The following is a 17,870-nucleotide window of genomic DNA, read 5'->3' on the forward strand; positions in this document are numbered from 1 at the left end:
GCTTAAAACACGAGATTAATATAAAAACTCTTCTTCCAGCTGCCATGACAAAAGAATGACGACCGACTCCTTGAACTCGATTTCATTTAGCAAGAGAAACAAAGATTACAAACCCGGCAGATAAGCAGCAACAACACACTTAACGCCTTATCTCATTAAGTGATGTCGGATGCGATTCAGATACACATTTGGGGAAGAAAAAACTAACACTTACGGTTATCTCTAAATCAAAACCCCCTTTAGACAGGATTACATACTAATAATTAACATCATATCACGGCATAAAAAAGAGCCCGGTTTATCTTTTTTTATAGTAATGTACTCTTCTTACTACCAACAAAATAAAAACTTGCTTACATCAAAAGCAGTAACTTCCATTTAGAGCTAGACCTTCTATAGATTATCTAACTATATTTTCCTTCTATTCACTTTTTACTGAGCCTCTTTCATCTCATGCCAAAAGCTTTGACTTTTCTTCTGTGGGTTACCCTTCATCCTTTTCTTTTTTCGTTTTCTTTTCTTTCTCCTGTAGTAAATAACAGAAAACCAAACGACAGAATCACCGCAAACCAACTTGCCACCATGAGTTTAACAAAATAAAGAGAATTTTCACAAGTAACCCGTGCAAAAGGCTTCACTTCTAGAACGGTGGTAGTAGCATCACAGTTAGCATCCTCTTGATATCATCTACGGTTAAAAAACAGAAAATCTGGGTGATTGACCCGATGCTTTCTTAGAAAGTTGTCAGCATCCTGCAAAAGAATGCTGGCTAACTGGTGTTCACATCCACCACTCGACGTCCACAATGAACCTCTGAATTTGTATGAAGCAAGGCCAAAAGCAGGTAACAACATCTTAGGGACACCATCCATGTCACTTGGATATGTCAATACAGGAACCCGGTCATCTTGTACACCTGAAACATAATCAAAGAAGAGACAAGTTTCACATTTAAAATCTAGTTATACTTCACACGTAATGAAATCATCCTCGATATCTGTCTACCATATTGTACGTCCATTTTGACATGGAAGCATGCACGTACAAGGGATAAGACAAGATAAACTTGGGCATAATGCAGATATCAGCATACGTGGTGCATTGACAATAACTTTCTTTGATCAACAATGCTAAATCCCCACATTGTAGTAAATGCTAAAATTAAAAGATAAAATCTGTAAGAAAATCAACTACATAAGCAGTTAAACTAATATATGGCATATGATTTTGTTATTTCATTATGCTATATGAATAACATTCACCTCTCCCAGACCCTGCGTAAAGCGGAAGCCTTGTGCACTGGGTACGACCTTTTTTATTATGCTATATGAATAAAAGATATATTATCAGACCAAATCACCAAACGAAACAACGTGGTATCCCATTTATGATGTATGATTACAATTTATAAAATCAGACCAAAACAACAAAATGAAATAACGTGTCATCTCAAGAGTATCAATTATGCAGACCAAATGTCAGGGAACAAACTTCCATCCTAAGCAAAACTAAAAGGGTTAAAAAGTACCTCTCATGGGTGTAAAAAGTTTATGGTATGTTAGAAAGCACGCATCAAGATCCTTTAGAGTTGGTCCTGTTGGAATCCTATAAATTGGATACCTGAAAAGGTCATACCAAAACCAATTAGTCACACGACAGTGTACAACGAGTAAACAAAAACAGTGATCTATAGTACCATGCAACAGATATCCAACTGGGTGACAGTAGATCACAGCTTCTTAGTGTCTTTAGCTCAGGAAAATGGAACGCAAGATCTAGTATCTGTAGAAAGGTAAAGTTCAGAACAACATCCGAAAAAAGGGAGGTCATAAATAGCAAGATATATTACTATTTGTTCTAGAGAGAAATGAAATTATAACCTTGTCAGCTAAAGGCTCACGACAATAAGGAAGGTCCCGTTCAAAATACTCAAACAGTAAGCAACCTTGGGAATTTATACATTCGCCCTCGTCACTGGAACAGTCTTCGTGGGGTGGTAAATGCGGGTCTCTTAAAGATAATCTTTCTATCCTACGAGGAATTTCACTAGACATAATTTGGTGATTCTGCTGCTCACTCAAATATTTTAGTCTATCAGTTTCGTACTCACAGCTACCGTCACTGCTAGAATCCCTGAAGTCACTATCACTGTCCTCATCTGGTCGCCTATCAATAAACGACCATCAAACTTTGAATAACAAAAATGAATGAAATAAACCATTCATGTTTTGACAAAAAGCAAATATGTAAACTAAAGTAAGCAACGGGCAATAGTCAGTATACACTGATTCCGTTAAAAGTACATATTCTGATGCAAGGAGTAAACAAACATAGTAATCCATGAAACCTGTTTACCATAAGTGCATGCGCCATACAATCAAGAACAACAACAAATTCTCAAATTCAGTTTTGGATTTACCTCTAAGTAAATGCAGGACAAAAATCATTTTGCAGAGAGATAACGGCACACTTATCAGTTATCACTGATTCACTATCAAGAAAGAAAATACAAACAATGCATGCATGTGACTATAATCAACTAGAACTATATCAAAATTCTTCTAAACTACAAAACAAATGATAAATCGAATTAAGCCAAAAGTATGGAGTAAAATGTATACCTTGTCTTAGTTGCCAATTTCGCAGAGTGGCCGTATATTTGAATGCCGGACAGGTAAGGGACGTAGTACTGAACCACAGAGTCACTGTCATTCAAAATCAGAGGCACTCCTGCACCATAAGCACTCCACTCCTTGAAGGACTCCCATAAATCCCCCAGAACAAAGTATGGCTGACATTCCACGTCGCATGTACTCAATCCTCTCATCGTCCTCTGCAACCAAACAATTAATTACAAGATCAACAAAAAAAATAAAAAAAAAACCCCCAAAAAATTACACAAATTAGATTCAAGCAAACACCTTGGAGAGGTACTGAACGGGGACGGACGGAGAGATCGACTGCAAGAACCGGTCGAGATTACTCAAGGGCTTCACGACGGGCTCAAAAGCGGGCACGGCGAAGGGGTTGGGCGCCTCATCAGACCCGGTCCGGTTCTCCGGCTCCCGGTTGGGATTACCCTTCAAGGAAGGAGACGGACTGGGCGTGACGTCGCTCTGAGCTCTGCGAAGTTGCTCCGCCTTCTGGTTCTGGTGGGCCCTACGAGCTCTCGCCGGATTGTAAAATCGATCCTCTCCGCGGCCGCGCGTAACCTGCAATCCCGTACCCAACATCGCGTGAAAGGCGAAGCAGAAACTGGCTCAACGAGAGCCTTATATCCGGTCCCCCTCTGCACGCAGAGCGTCTTAAACCCAGAAACAAAGTCAACGGGATTGGAACAAACCGAGAACAACTGGGCGATGGTATTAAGGGGATCAGCGCCTCTAGGGTTTGTCAAAATTAGGGTTGATCGAGAAAATTGGGGGAATCGGATCGGAAAAGATTGGAGTTGCAGGGGCTGAGTCGGAATAGCAAAACACTATGGATCTGGCGGAAGAAGAAGACGATGATAGGGGTAGGTATTGAGGGGCAATATGGTAATATAAGTTGGAATAGTAGGGGAAAGGGAAGCGATGGGAGGAAGGCGAAAGAAGAAAGCAAACGGCGAAGCAGGCTCTGTATAAAAGGATGGGGGTACGGCGTAGGGGTAGGAGAAGAACAAAACAATTTTTTTTTTAAATCCTTATTGTTAAATATAAATAATTAAAAAACAACTTGCCAACAACTTTGGCGCCCATGACTTAATGCAACGGGGGCACTCAATTCAGAAAATTACAACCTTGTTTTTTGTTGAATTTTTGTGAGGCTTTTAAATTGGAAATTTTTTGTGCAAAATCAGTACACAAGTTACGTTTTGTACCATTTTACGTTTGTAAAAATATTAAAAAATGTAATTGATATATTCCTTTTTTACGCATAACACAACTTACATTTTGTACAGTTTCTCAGCGTATTAATAAAAAAAGTTACATATTGTAATTTGAGTCAAATTATTGATTTTTGTAATACAAAAATATATTTAGACAAAGGGGATGGTGAGGTTCGGCTAAACCAGAGTTTTCGCAACCTAATTTGGTATCTTATTCATCGTTCGTGATATTTAAACTTAAAATTCTCATGTATAAGTAAATAAAAATACTATCAGATTGTAACATTGAGTGACATTATTAATTAAGGAAAACTAATGAAAATGGTTTGAAAATTTTGAGTTTTAATGATAAGGATAAAATAAAGGGTAAAGTGAATAGTAACATGATTGACTTTTTAGTGTAAAAAGTATGATTTTTCGTTAAAGTGAACAGTACCGGGTGCTTTTCATTGAATAAGAGAAGAAACTAGTCGATGAGTGGTAGAAAATTTGTGGTTAGATAAGGGCAATTTAGGTAATCTGATTGTGTGTGGGAGTGGGGTGAGTTTGAGCGTTATCTAATGACTAAATGGAAAAGATCTGAAAGGCTTTACTAAACATGGTTGCGATTGGTGGCATCGAGGCCACACGGATTAGTCATTGGGGTGAGGGACTCAGCTGCCTACACGTGTGATGGAGGGAAACGCTGCACACGTGTATGGCTGGATTCGCTCTGCTAGATGGAAGGTGTCATTTTCCTTCTTATCCCCATTCGATTTTATCAAGAAATTGAATAGACTTTTTTATTTATCAATTAATTCTCAACTCAGAGCCACGACGTTCCGGATGCGTGAGGTTACGCGCCTTTTTGGACTTTTGCTTCAGATCACCACGTTTGATTAAATAGAACTTTAACTGAAAAATTTATGGTACTATTTATTTTAATTATAAATCATATTTTTATATTAAAAATTAATCATAATATTATTTATTTTAATTTTAATTTTATTATTTTCGTTAAATTCAAAAAAATTTAATCATTTTCATTAGTTTTTTATTTTATTTAAATCTTGTGCTACGGTCGCCTATTATAAAATAAATTTTAAAAAAATGAAAATATTTTCTATGTGGTCAAAAATGAGAAATAGTAAAATAAACTCTAGTCTTCAATTTATATTTAAGAGATACATCGATGCTCGGGTGTTCTCACCACCTTCTTGCCCCAGCTTGGCCTTGTTGCCTCTGTTGCTCCAGAATTGAGGTTGCAGGCGAAGACTTCTGGATTTGCAGGCGAAGAGGTAGAAGATGCCATTGTCGATCAAGATTTTGCAGGGAGAAAACAAATTTGGGAATAGAAATCAAAGATTGCAGAAGAAGCTAGGATCGGTGCATGAGTAGAGAGGCGAGTGATACCATATAAGAAATAACTCTGGTAATTTCATTTCTTAATGAATAAGAAATTACAACAGGTTTATATACACTTGCGAAAAATAGCTTAGTAACTAATTACACCTGGTTAACTGACTAATCTAGTAATTAATTACATGAACAGTTGTAATAGACTTGTAACCAAAATACAACAAACTATATATGTGCCTCTTTACAATCCACATGACCTTTCACTAGATTAAATTCCAACGTTAGTACTACTACCAGGAGATGCTTTTCTTTTCAGCTTTGAAGCTGTTCAGTGTTCACACAAATAAGTAGACCCCAGAGCAAGACGGAAAGGAACATGTTTCACGACGCCACGAGTGAACACTGAACACTCAATCCTTTCCGTAATCTGTGTGGTTCAGAGGAGTTGCAAGGACTTTTGAATGTTGTCTTTGAAGAGTCAAGGGTTCAAAGTCTTTCCGGTGCTTGTCAGTGGGGAAGTTGAGAAGGAAACTCCCCTAGTAGGCCATGGAAGTCTTTTAAGTCGAGCAACATTTACATGGTTAGTTCCCGCAAGTCTTCCAGTCTCCCAAATTCCAAGTCAACAGGGGTGTTAATATATTGCAAACAAAGAATTCTCAACCTCTACAATTCATCACTCTTGTTCTGAATTTGAGGAGGAGTAGATCTTCTTATTCTTCTTCCTTTGCGGCGCTTTCTTCTTGTTCATCAGCTGGGAATTCTCGGATGGCTTCGGTGGCTTTGTTTATTCTCTCCGTTCTTGCTCACCTTGTGGTTCTGCACTCTGCTGAATATTCAGAAGCGGAACCCTCCAAACATTGTCCAGGCCACTTCTGCAGTGACATAGCAGGCAACATCAGCTTCCCCTTCAAAAGCCCGGGAGATCCTCCTGAATGCGGATTGTTCACAGTTGATTGTTCAGAACCCGATCGGCCAAAGATCCAATTGAAAGAGGGGGGATACTGGCATGAATTCCAAGGCTCTTTATTTTCACCTTCGATTTCTATCAATGACAGAGACCTTGCCGACCGCTTAGAAAAGGATCGCTGCGATGATGGAGTTTTCGACGACTTGAGTCTTCCCAGCGCTTCTCCAATCGTTGAAGTACCATTATTCACACACGATCTGACCCTTTTCAAATGCAACACCACCTTAGACAAAAATTCTTACCCACAACTTAATTATGGCTGCGGAAATGCTAACCATACTTATTATACCGCTTCATTTAGCAGTAGTTTAACTAACCCCCCGCCGCCAGGGTGTGCAACCATTCAGGTCCCCATAGTTCCGTCTCCGTCTCAACCCATCACGTTGTCTTCATTGACTGCTGAGTTTTCCCTCGAAGTGGAAGCACGAAAATGTTATCAATGTCGTGAAAGAAAAGGTGAATGCCTGGTTGAATATGGAAATTATAAATGCGCCGCCAGAGAAAAAGGTATATACATTTACATGACCTGTTTTTTCATTCTCTGACGTACGATAATCCGATTCCTTTCTTCAAAGGATATAAGGCCATCTCCAACCGATGGCTGGCCAGATGGCTCGTTTTAGCTCTCTGGCCCTCCAAGATTCTCCAAGATATTAATATTTTAATGAACAGTACAGGGCCATATTTGCCTCCGTCTCCAACCGAGGGTCAGAGGGCCAGAGGGCTCGTTTTAGCCCTGTAAAAAAAAACCGTCTCCAACCGAGGGCCAAAGGGCCATAGGACCAAACATAATTTATTATTTAAAAACTACAACTTAATTTTATTTAAAAATCATGTTGGTTAGTGTTGTATAATTTTTATGTCGGTTAATGTTATTTAATGTTGTTTCATATTGTTTAATGTTGTTTCATGTTACTTAATTTAATTTAATGTTGTATAATGGCTTAGGAAGTTATAGGAAAAAATTAGAATTTAAAAAAAATATGAAACAAATTTTGTGAAATAGAAGTTATAGGAAAAAATGGAATTTAAAAAAAAAATATGAAACAAATTTTGTAAAATAGAAGTTATATGAAAAAAATATGACCCAAATTTTGTAAAATATAAGTTATAGGAAAAAAATAGAATTAAAAAAAAATTGAAACAAATTTTGTAAAATAGAAGTTATAGGAAGTTATAGAAAAAAAAAAGAAAAAAAAAGGTTTAAATTCATAAAAAAAAAAAAAAGGATTTACAACGGCTAGTGGCGCTAGCCGTTGGAAGTTTGAATTCAAAATGTTATTTCTGTCGGTTGTAACCGACAGAAATAATATATATTATATTATTTCTGTCGGTTATAACCGACAGAAATAAGAATATTATTTCTGTCGGTTATAACCGACAGAAATAAGAAACATTAAAAAAAAAAATAGCCAGCCCGGGGCTGGCTGGCTGGCCGAAAGCAGCCAGCCCTCCAGCCCTCCAGCCCTCCAGCCCTCTCTGATCCCGTGGGGCCCTCCCAGATTCCCGAGCCCTCTGGCCTAGCCCTCGGTTGGAGACGGTTTTAGGGCTATTTTCGGCCCTCTGGCCCTCTGGACCCTTCGGTTGGAGATGGCCTAACTAACAGTTTATCGAGACACAAAGTATTAAATGATTGTTATATATGCATTAGCCTCTTTTTTTTTTTGAATGGTAACATAATTTATGCCACTTCCATCTTCTGTAATTTAGTTAACAGCAGTTTTCATTGCAATTCATGTTGCAGGAGATAAGCAGGTGAAATTGAAGCTAGGACTAGGTAAGATTGATATCTCTACATTTAAGATATCTAATTGGTATGCATACTCATCTAGGACAAGTGCTAGAACCAAAGCACGGAAATCAGTCATTCCCCAATCCCTCTGGATTAATTTTCTAGGAATCACGGAATGAGCAAGCGTTTAAACACGTTGGCAAAGTCCATTGATTGCTCTGCATAACATACCTTCAATCAAATTTAACTCTCCTTTAACAGTTGGTGCAGCTTCTGTTATCGTCGTTCTAGTTGTTGTCTGCTGTTTCTTTTGGAAGAAGCGTATCCAAAAACATCAAATTGTTGAGGCCCTTCTAAGGAGCTACGGGCCGCTTCAAGTTCAAAGGCATAGCTATTCGGAGGTCAAGAAAATGACCAACTCCTTCAAAGAAAAATTAGGACAAGGAGGCTATGGTGCTGTTTACAAAGGAAAGTTAAAGGACGGCCGTCTTGTAGCAGTGAAGGTCTTGACCAAACTGAAAGGAGATGGAGAAGAATTTATGAATGAAGTGGCAGCCATTAGTCGAACTTCCCATGTCAACATCGTCTCCTTGTTGGGCTACTGTTTTGAGGGTTCGAAGAGGGCTCTGATCTATGAATTCATGCCTAATGGATCGCTCGAGAAGTTCATATTTGATGCAAGTACTCCCAAGAATGATCATCATCACTTGGGATGGGAAACTCTGGATCAAATTTCACTTGGTATTGCTCGAGGATTGGAGTACTTACATCGTGGTTGCAACACACGAATTTTGCATTTTGACATCAAGCCTCACAACATTCTTCTCAGTGAAAATTTCACCCCAAAAATCTCGGATTTTGGCCTTGCCAAAATATGCAACAGGAACGAGAGCATTGTGTCGATGTTGGGAGCTAGAGGTACAGCAGGTTACATTGCTCCAGAAGTATTTTCTCGAAACTTTGGAAAGGTCTCACACAAGTCCGATGTGTACAGCTACGGAATGATGCTTTCGGAGATGGTTGGAGGAAGAAGGAACATCGACACTGAAGCTGAAAATACAAGTGAAATATATTTTCCGCATTGGATTTACAAGCGTCTTGAACTGGACGAAGAGATTGGTCTGCAGAGTGTTACGAATGAGGAAGACAAAGTAAGAGCAAGGAAGATGATCATAGTGAGCTTGTGGTGCATACAAACTGATCCTTCCAACCGGCCAGCGATAAAGGAAGTGATAGATATGTTGGAAGGGAGTGTTGATTCATTGCAGATACCACCCAAGCCTTACTTGTCTTCTCCTCCAAAATCCCCGGTAGATTCTTCTACCACATTGGTATCAATTCAGTAAAAATCCTGTATTTTACTTGAACAAATCTATGTTTTTTCTGAGGCAATCTGAATAATAAAGTAAGCATTTCATTTTTGTTTTGTTCATTTCTATAGATGAATGAATCAACACAGTAGGAGCGACCCTCTTACTACCACTCCTGCAATCATTATATATTCAACACAATTACAAACGCTTTAATCAATCCAATTTAGGGAAACTCAAAGATGGCCGGGAAGTTGCAGTCAAGTTCTTATATGAACACAATTACAAACGCGGCGCCCAAATCATGTACCCTCTTCCATGCCATCCGGCTGAAATCCAGTTTATATGCTTTGAAATCATGTGTTTCAAGAACAGCATCAGGTTCGGGGCTATAAAACCTACAAACAAGTAGAAGCTCTCCACAAGATTGCACAAGATACTTCAACACACCGTAATTTTCCTGCTCCTCGGACATTTTTACTTAATGGCTATCTGTTTTTATCTCATGATCATCCTCTGTTCTGATGGCAGCAAGAACATTAGTAACCTTAATCTTCGAAATGCTATAGTCACTGCTTAGAAGATAGAAACTTCCATCTGAGAAGACAGCATCCTCAAACGGCTCACCATCTAGCTTATGTTTAAGCCATGATTGAGCTCCGCGGACCCAAAATGCAAGCTCCCGGTGTTGACTATGAACTCAAGGTTGTAACAATCGACTTCTTTCACTAGAATCAACCAATCTTGATATGATCCCCAATCTTGATTATGTAATATGCTAAGACAAGTCCACAAGTCCTTACATGTCCGTCTCTGTGGCCAGAAGTCATGAGCCACGGGACGGGACACCACGCCTTTGCCAACAAGAAAGTTCCTGTCCAATAGCGTTTCTCCAAGCTCTGCAAACATCATTAACAGAGATACAATCAATCAGAGGCTGTCGCTCAAAGATAATCTCCAGTGTAGTGTGAGGCAGCTCTTCCCAATTCAAATTCCATGTATAACAGATGTGGATAGAAAGATTATACATTTTGTGAAGGCAAATAACTCCCTTGCTACCTTGTAACATGCCTCTTATCAGTTCAAAATCAAACTAGAAAAAACTTTCTAGATAATCTTTAAATCTTTACAGGTAAATCTCAAAAATTGGGATGCCATTGTTTTCACTACAGCAGCAGTAATTGTTCCTCGGAGTCTAACACTGCACGCGAACAAATAAAATGATTCCCGAACAAAAAAAAGCAGAGACACAAACAATCAAAACCTGAATTGCAATAACAAATTGATTGCCTGGAGATAAAATCGTTAGGTCCCAACTCGAAGAGAATGCAAGCTTTTATATTTTATAAGAGATCTCTGCAAGAAGGATGCTGTATATTATCAACATTCTCAATTCCTTAGTTAAACCCATGAACACGAAGATGATATTTGACTCCGATTCCACAAGCAAATAGCTAAAACAATCGAACCGCGTTCACACGTTGTTAACCAACAAAGAATCGTTCCAATGAGTTCAAAAAATTGCAAAGAAGGGCATGAATCCGTGATGAATCACAGAAACAAGTGCTCTGATCAAAACCACTTTCAATAAAGTTGGAAGCTTTTTAAGTTTTAAGTGCATTTTACTTAATACCCAATTCTTGCATGCAACAGTCAAAAGCTTTATTAACTCCCTAATCAGTTCCTAACCCACCAAATCATCCCAGATTTTACAATCACAAAATTTCTTATTCCTTAAGAGAGTAAATTGTAGCAATGATCTTTTAACTTTAATCAAATTAGAGCAATGGTCCATCAACTAAAAATCCATTATCATTTGTCCCTCAACTTATCGAAATGTGTAGCTATAGTCATTTTCATCAATTTCGTCAAAATTTTATCAAAATAAGTTATGTTGGAATAACCATTTATATAATTAGGGTCCCTCAACTCATCAAAGTGTGTAATTATGGTCATTTTCGTCAACTACGTCAAATTTTTTGTCAAAACGAGTTATGTTGGAAGGACCATTGCTACAATTGGGTTAAAGTTAAGGGACCATTTTTCCAGTTGAATTAAAGTTGAGGGACCAATGGTAATGAATTTTTAGTTGAGGGATCATTGCTCCAATTGAGTTAAAGTTAAGGGACTATAGCTACAATTTACTCTAAAACTTAACCAAAAACAAAAAAAGGAAAAAAGTCTCTGGAATATACCGGTTCGTCTCCTTTTTAACCGAAACGGTGCGCATGAAGGTTTTAATTCCTCGTTTTGTTAAAAATATTGTCTGGGTTGGGTAAACTCAATATGGGCCTCTAAAACGGGTCATGTAGCGGTCCAGTTTAGCCCATTTACTTTGTAAATTTTTTGTTAGGGATGAGTAGCTCAGCTTACTTTCTGAACAACGAAAAAGCCCAATGTACTTTATTTATTTATAGTAAAATAGAAATGTTATAAATATGTAAAAGTTAAAGGGATAACCTTTTAGATAGGTGCGAAGCAGATGTAAAATATCACACTAAAACTATAGCTCAAGTGAATGACAAATAAAAGATGGAGGAATGAATGATATTATTGATCCCTTTGTTTTGATTTGTATTCTCTGTATCTTATCTCTGTATATACATCGATGGCAGTAGGAATGCTCTATTTATAGAGTGAATCCATACACAAATTCTTAAAGTTTGAAATTTACAACATTTTGTTTCCAAACTCTTCATCATATTTGTGTAGGTATTGACAAAGAACTTATGTGGGCATTCATCAGATAGCCGATGGTTTCATCAGTTAATGTTTTCAACTGCCAATATTGACTGCCAATGGTTTCAACACTCCCCCTTAGATGCCCACATATCAACATTAGTTGCCTCGTTAAAACCTTGCTTGGAAAAACCCAGTGGGAAAAAACCATAGCGAAGGAAAAAGAGTACAACTTTACCTGGATTGTTGATATAGTGTTAAGTATGCTTATGTTGCCTCGTTAAAACCTTAATAGGAAAAACCCAGTAGGAAAAATCTTAATCGAAGGAAAAAGAGTACAACAAGCATGTATCATGGATGCTCCCCCTGAGATGTATCTCCCATTAATTCCGCATTCTTCAAATTTAGCTGTTTGGTAAGTCGACGTAATCCGATACTTTGCACTAACTTTTGAAACGTGCATTTTGGTAGAGACTTGGTGAACAAGTCTGCCAGATTTTCATTAGAACGGATTTGTCTGACTTCAATAACTTTAGCCTTCTTAAGCTTATGTGCACTGAAAAACTTTGGAGATATGTTTTTAGTCTTATTGCCCTTGATGAATCTTTCCTTCATTTGGGCAACATAGGTTGCATTATCTTCATGAATGACAGTTGGATTGTCTATCTTCGAAGTCAAACCACATGAATTCCGAATATGATAGATTATTGATCTTAACCAAGAACATTCACGACTTGCTTCATGTAAAACAAGTATTTCTGAATGATTTGAAGATGTAGCAACTAATGTTTGCTTTGTTGAACACCATGAGATTGATGTATCTCCATTCTTGAACACATATCCAGTTTGTGAGTAGGCTTTATGCGGATCAGAGAGGAAACCAGCATCTGTATATCCGACAAGGACCTGGTCATTTGTGGAGTTCTTTGAGTAGAAGAGACTCATATATGTTGTCCCACGAAGGTATCGCAATACATCTTTGACACCCTTCCAATGACGAATTGTTGGAGCAGAGCTATACCTGGCTAACAAGTTGATTGAAAAAACTATATCTGGTATAATACATTGTGCTAAATACAACAAAGCACCTACTGCACTCAAATATGATACTTCTGGACCAAGGACCATTTCATCATCTTCTTTTGGACGGAATGGATCTGTCTTAATGTCCAGAGAACGAACGACAATTGGCGTGCTGAGTGGATAAGCCTTGTCCATACTCGCTTCTGGATTTTTTCAATGTAAACTGATTGGTGGACTAAAATTCCGCTAGCACAATGCTCGATCTGCAGGCCAAGACAAAATTTCGTTTTTCCAAGGTCTTTCATTTCAAATTTGCTTTTCAGATATTCAGTAGTTTTATGTAACTTTTCAGGAGTTCCAACTAGGTTCATATCATTGACATATACTGCCACTATAGCAAATCCAGAGTTGGATTTCTTAATGAACACACAAGGGCAAATGACATTGTTGATATACCCTTTTTAATCAAATACTCACTGAGACGATTATACCACATTCGTCCAGATTGTTTTAGCCCATACAATGGTCGTCTTAATTTGATCGAGAGCATACCTCGTGGTTTGTTAGCTGTTTCAGGCGACTTGAGTACTTCTGGGACTTTCATATATATGTCAGTATCTAATTCTCCATACAGATACGCAGTGATAACACTATAAGTCGCATGTCAAGCTTTTCTGAAACCACTAAACTTATTAAGTAACGGAACGTAATTGCATTCATTACAGGAGAGTATGTCTCCTCATAATCAATTCCAGGTCTTTGTGAAAATCCTTGTGCAACGAGTCGTGCTTTATATCTTGCAATCTCATTTTTCTCATTGCGTTTCCATGTGAATACCTATTTGTAACCCACAGGATTTACACCAGACGGGGTTTGGACTACTGATCCAAAAACACTTCATCTTTCCAAGGAATTTAATTCTGCCTGGATTGCATCTTTCCACTTAGGCCAATCTTGTCTCTGTTTGCACTCATCAACAGAGTGGAGCTCAACATTATCATTTAATATGATTTTAGTGGCTACTGCGAATGCAAACATATCGTCAATGATTATTTCATTCTGATCCCACAATTCAATAGTACGTGCATAATTTATGGAGATTTCATTGCTTTCATGTACTTCTGTCTCTTCAGGGACATGTGTTTCATCAAGGACATTTTCTTCTTCTAGAAGTCCAGAATCATGAATTGTAGATTTGTCATTCATTCCCTCTTCCTGAATGATTTCATTTGGATTCAGTTGTGTCATTGTCTTTCTCTTTTGAGGGGCTGAATCTTTTGAACCTGGTGGTCTACTACGCTTCAGGCGTGCACCAGATGAATCATTCGCTGCCACTTTATTTTGTCCAACAAGGACATCAATTCTGGCAGGTGCATTTGCAGCTGGTATATGTGATTTTGTCACTTTCATAGCATCATTAAATGCATCTGGCATTTGATTGGCAATGCTTTGAAGATGAACGATCCTTTTTACTTCATTTTCATATTGAATGCTTCGAGGATCAAAATGAGACAAGGTGGGAACGACCCATGTCAGTTATTTCCGTTCTTTTGGAACAATTTTTTCTCCCCCTAACGATGGGAAGAATGTCTTATCAAAATGATAATCAGCAAAACGAGCTGTAAACATATCACCTGTCAAGGGTTCCAAATATCTAATGATAGATGGTGAATCAAAACCCACATAAATTCCCAGTCTACGCTGAGGTCCCATTTTAGTGCGTTGCGGGGGTGCAATAGGCACATAAACAGTATAACCAAAAACTCGTAAATGTGAAATGTTTGGCTGATATCCAAACATGAGTTGTATTGAGGAGTATTGGTGGTTGGTTATAGGTCTCAATCGAACCAATGATGTAGCATGTAGGATGGCATGTCCACATGTAGAAACTGGCAATTTGGTTTTCATAAGCAGAATGCGAGCTATTAATTGAAGTCGCTTGATCAATGCTTCTGCTAAACCATTTTAAGTATGGACATGAGGAACATAGTGTTCAACATTAATGCCTAATATCATGCAGTAATCATCAAAAGTTTGAGACGTAAATTCACCAGCATTATCAAGTCGGATTGACTTAATGGGATAATCTGGGAACTGTGCTCGTAATTTAGTTATCTGAGCAAGAAGTCTCACAAAAGCTACATTCTGAGTAGACAAGAGACAAACATGTGACCATCTGGTAGATGCATCAACCAAAACCATAAAATATCGAAATGGTCCACAAGATCGTTGAATAGGTCCACAAATATCCCCTTGAATTCTTTGCAAAAATGATGGGGATTCAACATCAACCTTTAGTTGTGATGGTCTAATTGATGGTCTAATTACCAACTTCCTTTGAGAACAAGCCTTGCAAGGGTTATTATTTGAGATAGCAATGTCTCTGCTCAATAATGGATGTCCATTAGAGTTGGTAATGATCATACGCATCATGGTGGATCCTGGATGACCCAGACGGTCATGCCAAAACATGTAAACTTTTGAATCAATGAACTTCTGGTTCATGACAGTATGTGATTCAACTGTCTTTATGTATGTATAATACAATCCACTTGACAAACTACGCAACTTCTCCAATATATGCTTCTAGGTATCATTGGAGGTAATGCATAGATACTCCACATTTTCTGCACTTTTCGTTTCCATGTGGTATCCATTTAAACGTATGTCTTTGAAACTCAACAAGTTTCGAGTAGATCGAGTGGCGTACATCACATTTTGTATGGATAATATTGTTCCATTTTGTAACATAATCTGGGCTTTCCCTGAGCCTTCAATCACATCTAATTGGCCTGATATTGTTGTTACCTTTACTTTTGTAAACATCAAGTTTGAGAAATACTTTCAATCTCGAAGTATTGTATGCGTTGTTGCGCAGTCTGCAAGACAGATATCTCCGCCATTTCTCATGTTTTGAGAATGATCATAGATTTTATCCATGCTCTCTGAGTAAGGGAATCAGAGTTAAAAGCAAGTTATAACAAGAAATTTACATACTACTTTTATTGAATCTGAAATGCTAGTTTTACACAACAAGTTCAGCATAATAAAAGTACATCAAACATAAACGATTTAGTCAGACCGGTATACTTCATTCTCCCTTTCCATAATGAAGTTTGAAACATCTAGGTGGGTTGTGTCCAATTGCCCTGATAAATCAAATACTGGATCAGGTATATCTATTGGTTTAGCTTGGTCGAGAAAATTGGTCTCGACACCCTTCACCTTGAAGGAGGCTTGATACAGCTCCACCAGATGTTTTGGGGTACGACAAGTGCGCGCCCAATGCCCATTGCCACCACACCTATGGCAGGCTCCTTCAGAGTTCCTAGGAGCATTGTTCATGTGAGCTTTACCTTTGTGGCGATTCACATTTTTAAAGCTCGGGCCTGAATTATGCCTCGGAACCTGGTTGTGAAACTGACCACCATGGTTCTTGCCTTTCCTATTCTATCGACCTCGCTTGTGGCCACGTCCTCGTTTATGATTATTGCCACCAGAGGATGTGGCGTTCACTTCGATGGAAGCATTATTCACTTCTGGGAATGGTGCAGATCTAGTAGGTCGAGAATTATGGTTTTTCATTATGAGCTTATTGTTTTGTTCAACTACCAGGAGCACAGATATCAGCTGGTTGTATTCAGTGTAGCCTCGTGCTCTATACTGCTGCTGCATGAGCACGTTAGAGACATGAAATGTGTTGAAAGTCTTTTCCAGCAATATTTCCTCAATAATAGTATCCTCACAGAGCTTCATCTGAGATGTAATTTTGAACAACGTAGAATTGTACTCAGCCACTGACTTGAAATCCTGGATCCTTAGGTAAGTCCATTCATAGCGAGCTCTTGGAAGAATCATCGTTGTCTGGTGATTGTATCTGCTTCTCAAAGCCTGCCAGAGAGGTAACAGATCTTCAACCGTTAAGTACTCACTCTTTAGTGCCTCATCAAGATGGCGACGAATAAAAATCATAGCCTTCGCCCGTTCTTGAGAGAATGAGTTGTTCTCTTCCCTGATGGTATCTCCAGGATTCCCTGCTTCCAGATGGATCTTGGTATCCAGTACCCATGTAAGGTAATTCTTCCCGGTAATGTCCAGGACAACATATTCAAGCTTTGCCAAGTTCGCCATTTTCTTTTCTGAAAGAAAAATGAGATGTGTAAGAACTTGCAACAATATGTATTCCTGGAGAAATATAGTGTTAGAACTTCTGATTCTTACAATTTTTTTTTTCATTTTGATCTTCAGGCCAAAATGATAAGCACTCGAAACTTATGGCTCAAGATTTTCAGGGTGAATGAGGAGGGTGATTGTATCGCACCATTCTCATTGAAATAATGTAACATAGAATGGACGATTATTCCACATCACTCAAGTAGCAGGAAAAATTTAAATACGCATAGCAGTGTGGGTGATTATATCGTACCATCTAAAATTGCAATGAAATTAAACTGCAGGTAAATTAAATATGCAGGGCAGGGCAGGGCGGGCGATTATACCGCTCCACCTAAAATTTGCAGTAAAATAAAATTTATAATTCAAGATAGGCGATGATACCGCACCATCTTGGATTGCAGTAAGATGAAATTTGCAGTTCAAGATGTGCGATTGTACCGCACCATTTTGGATTGCAGTAAAAATAAATACTGGGTTAGTAATCAATATCTATACCAAACAAAAAATCAAAGATGTATGTAACTGTTCGTTGGAGAACTAGAAGCAGGCATGGAGCAAACAGTTCGTCGTGAGGGTATACCACGCAATTGAGGCAGAGGAAAAAGATGAAGAGTAAAAACCTTAGAGGAAACATTTTTTCTTTCGGCGAAGAGGAATGAGAAATAGTTATATTTAGAGACTCGTGCTGATAACGTGTTATAAATATGTAAAAGTTAGAGGGATAACCTTTTAGATAGGTGCAAGGCAGATGTAAAATATCACACTAAAACTAAAGCT

The 17,870-nt window shown here is 38.2% G+C and overlaps 3 protein-coding genes across 4 annotated transcripts; 1 reads left to right on the forward strand and 2 right to left on the reverse strand.

Moving 5' to 3' along the window:
* Nucleotides 1–67: 67 nt before the first annotated feature.
* Nucleotides 68–3,709, reverse strand: LOC103402657 (uncharacterized). Its single transcript, XM_008341409.4, has 6 exons — nt 2,922–3,709; nt 2,622–2,833; nt 1,881–2,166; nt 1,697–1,782; nt 1,529–1,620; nt 68–916 (listed from the first exon to the last, which is right to left on the reverse strand). Exons 1-6 carry the CDS (start codon nt 3,231–3,233, stop codon nt 684–686), a joined length of 1,221 nt encoding a protein of 406 aa, XP_008339631.1. The 5' UTR covers nt 3,234–3,709; the 3' UTR covers nt 68–683.
* Nucleotides 3,710–5,361: 1,652 nt separating this feature from the next.
* On the forward strand, nt 5,362–9,326 carry LOC103425420 (PR5-like receptor kinase). Of its 2 annotated transcripts, XM_070815694.1 has the most exons (4): nt 5,362–6,210; nt 6,478–6,680; nt 7,918–7,950; nt 8,167–9,326. In XM_070815694.1, exons 1-4 carry the CDS (start codon nt 5,972–5,974, stop codon nt 9,249–9,251), a joined length of 1,560 nt encoding a protein of 519 aa, XP_070671795.1. In that variant the 5' UTR covers nt 5,362–5,971; the 3' UTR covers nt 9,252–9,326. The 2 variants fall into 2 exon arrangements, with proteins under 2 accessions (XP_070671795.1, XP_008361716.2); XM_008363494.4 differs by having other exon boundaries at nt 5,362–6,680.
* Nucleotides 9,327–16,367: 7,041 nt separating this feature from the next.
* LOC103431897 (uncharacterized) lies at nt 16,368–17,048 on the reverse strand. The gene has a single exon (XM_070815424.1). It carries the CDS (start codon nt 17,046–17,048, stop codon nt 16,368–16,370), a length of 681 nt encoding a protein of 226 aa, XP_070671525.1.
* Between the last annotated feature and the right edge of the window lie 822 nt (nt 17,049–17,870).

This window comes from Malus domestica, chromosome 16 (assembly GCF_042453785.1).
Source record: "Malus domestica chromosome 16, GDT2T_hap1".
NCBI lineage: Eukaryota > Viridiplantae > Streptophyta > Magnoliopsida > Rosales > Rosaceae > Malus > Malus domestica.

Coding starts and splice junctions, on each gene's coding strand:
- LOC103431897 (XM_070815424.1), bottom strand. CDS start 17,048: ATGGCGAACTTGGCAAAGCTTGAATATGTTGTCCTGGACATTACCGGG.
- LOC103425420 (XM_008363494.4), top strand. CDS start 5,972: ATGGCTTCGGTGGCTTTGTTTATTCTCTCCGTTCTTGCTCACCTTGTG. Junction 6,681..7,917: donor ATGCGCCGCCAGAGAAAAAG/GTATATACATTT, acceptor TTCATGTTGCAG/GAGATAAGCAGGTGAAATTG. Junction 7,951..8,166: donor GAAATTGAAGCTAGGACTAG/GTAAGATTGATA, acceptor CTCCTTTAACAG/TTGGTGCAGCTTCTGTTATC.
- LOC103402657 (XM_008341409.4), bottom strand. CDS start 3,233: ATGTTGGGTACGGGATTGCAGGTTACGCGCGGCCGCGGAGAGGATCGA. Junction 2,167..2,621: donor AAATTGGCAACTAAGACAAG/GTATACATTTTA, acceptor GTTTATTGATAG/GCGACCAGATGAGGACAGTG. Junction 917..1,528: donor ACTTTTTACACCCATGAGAG/GTACTTTTTAAC, acceptor ATTATGTTTCAG/GTGTACAAGATGACCGGGTT.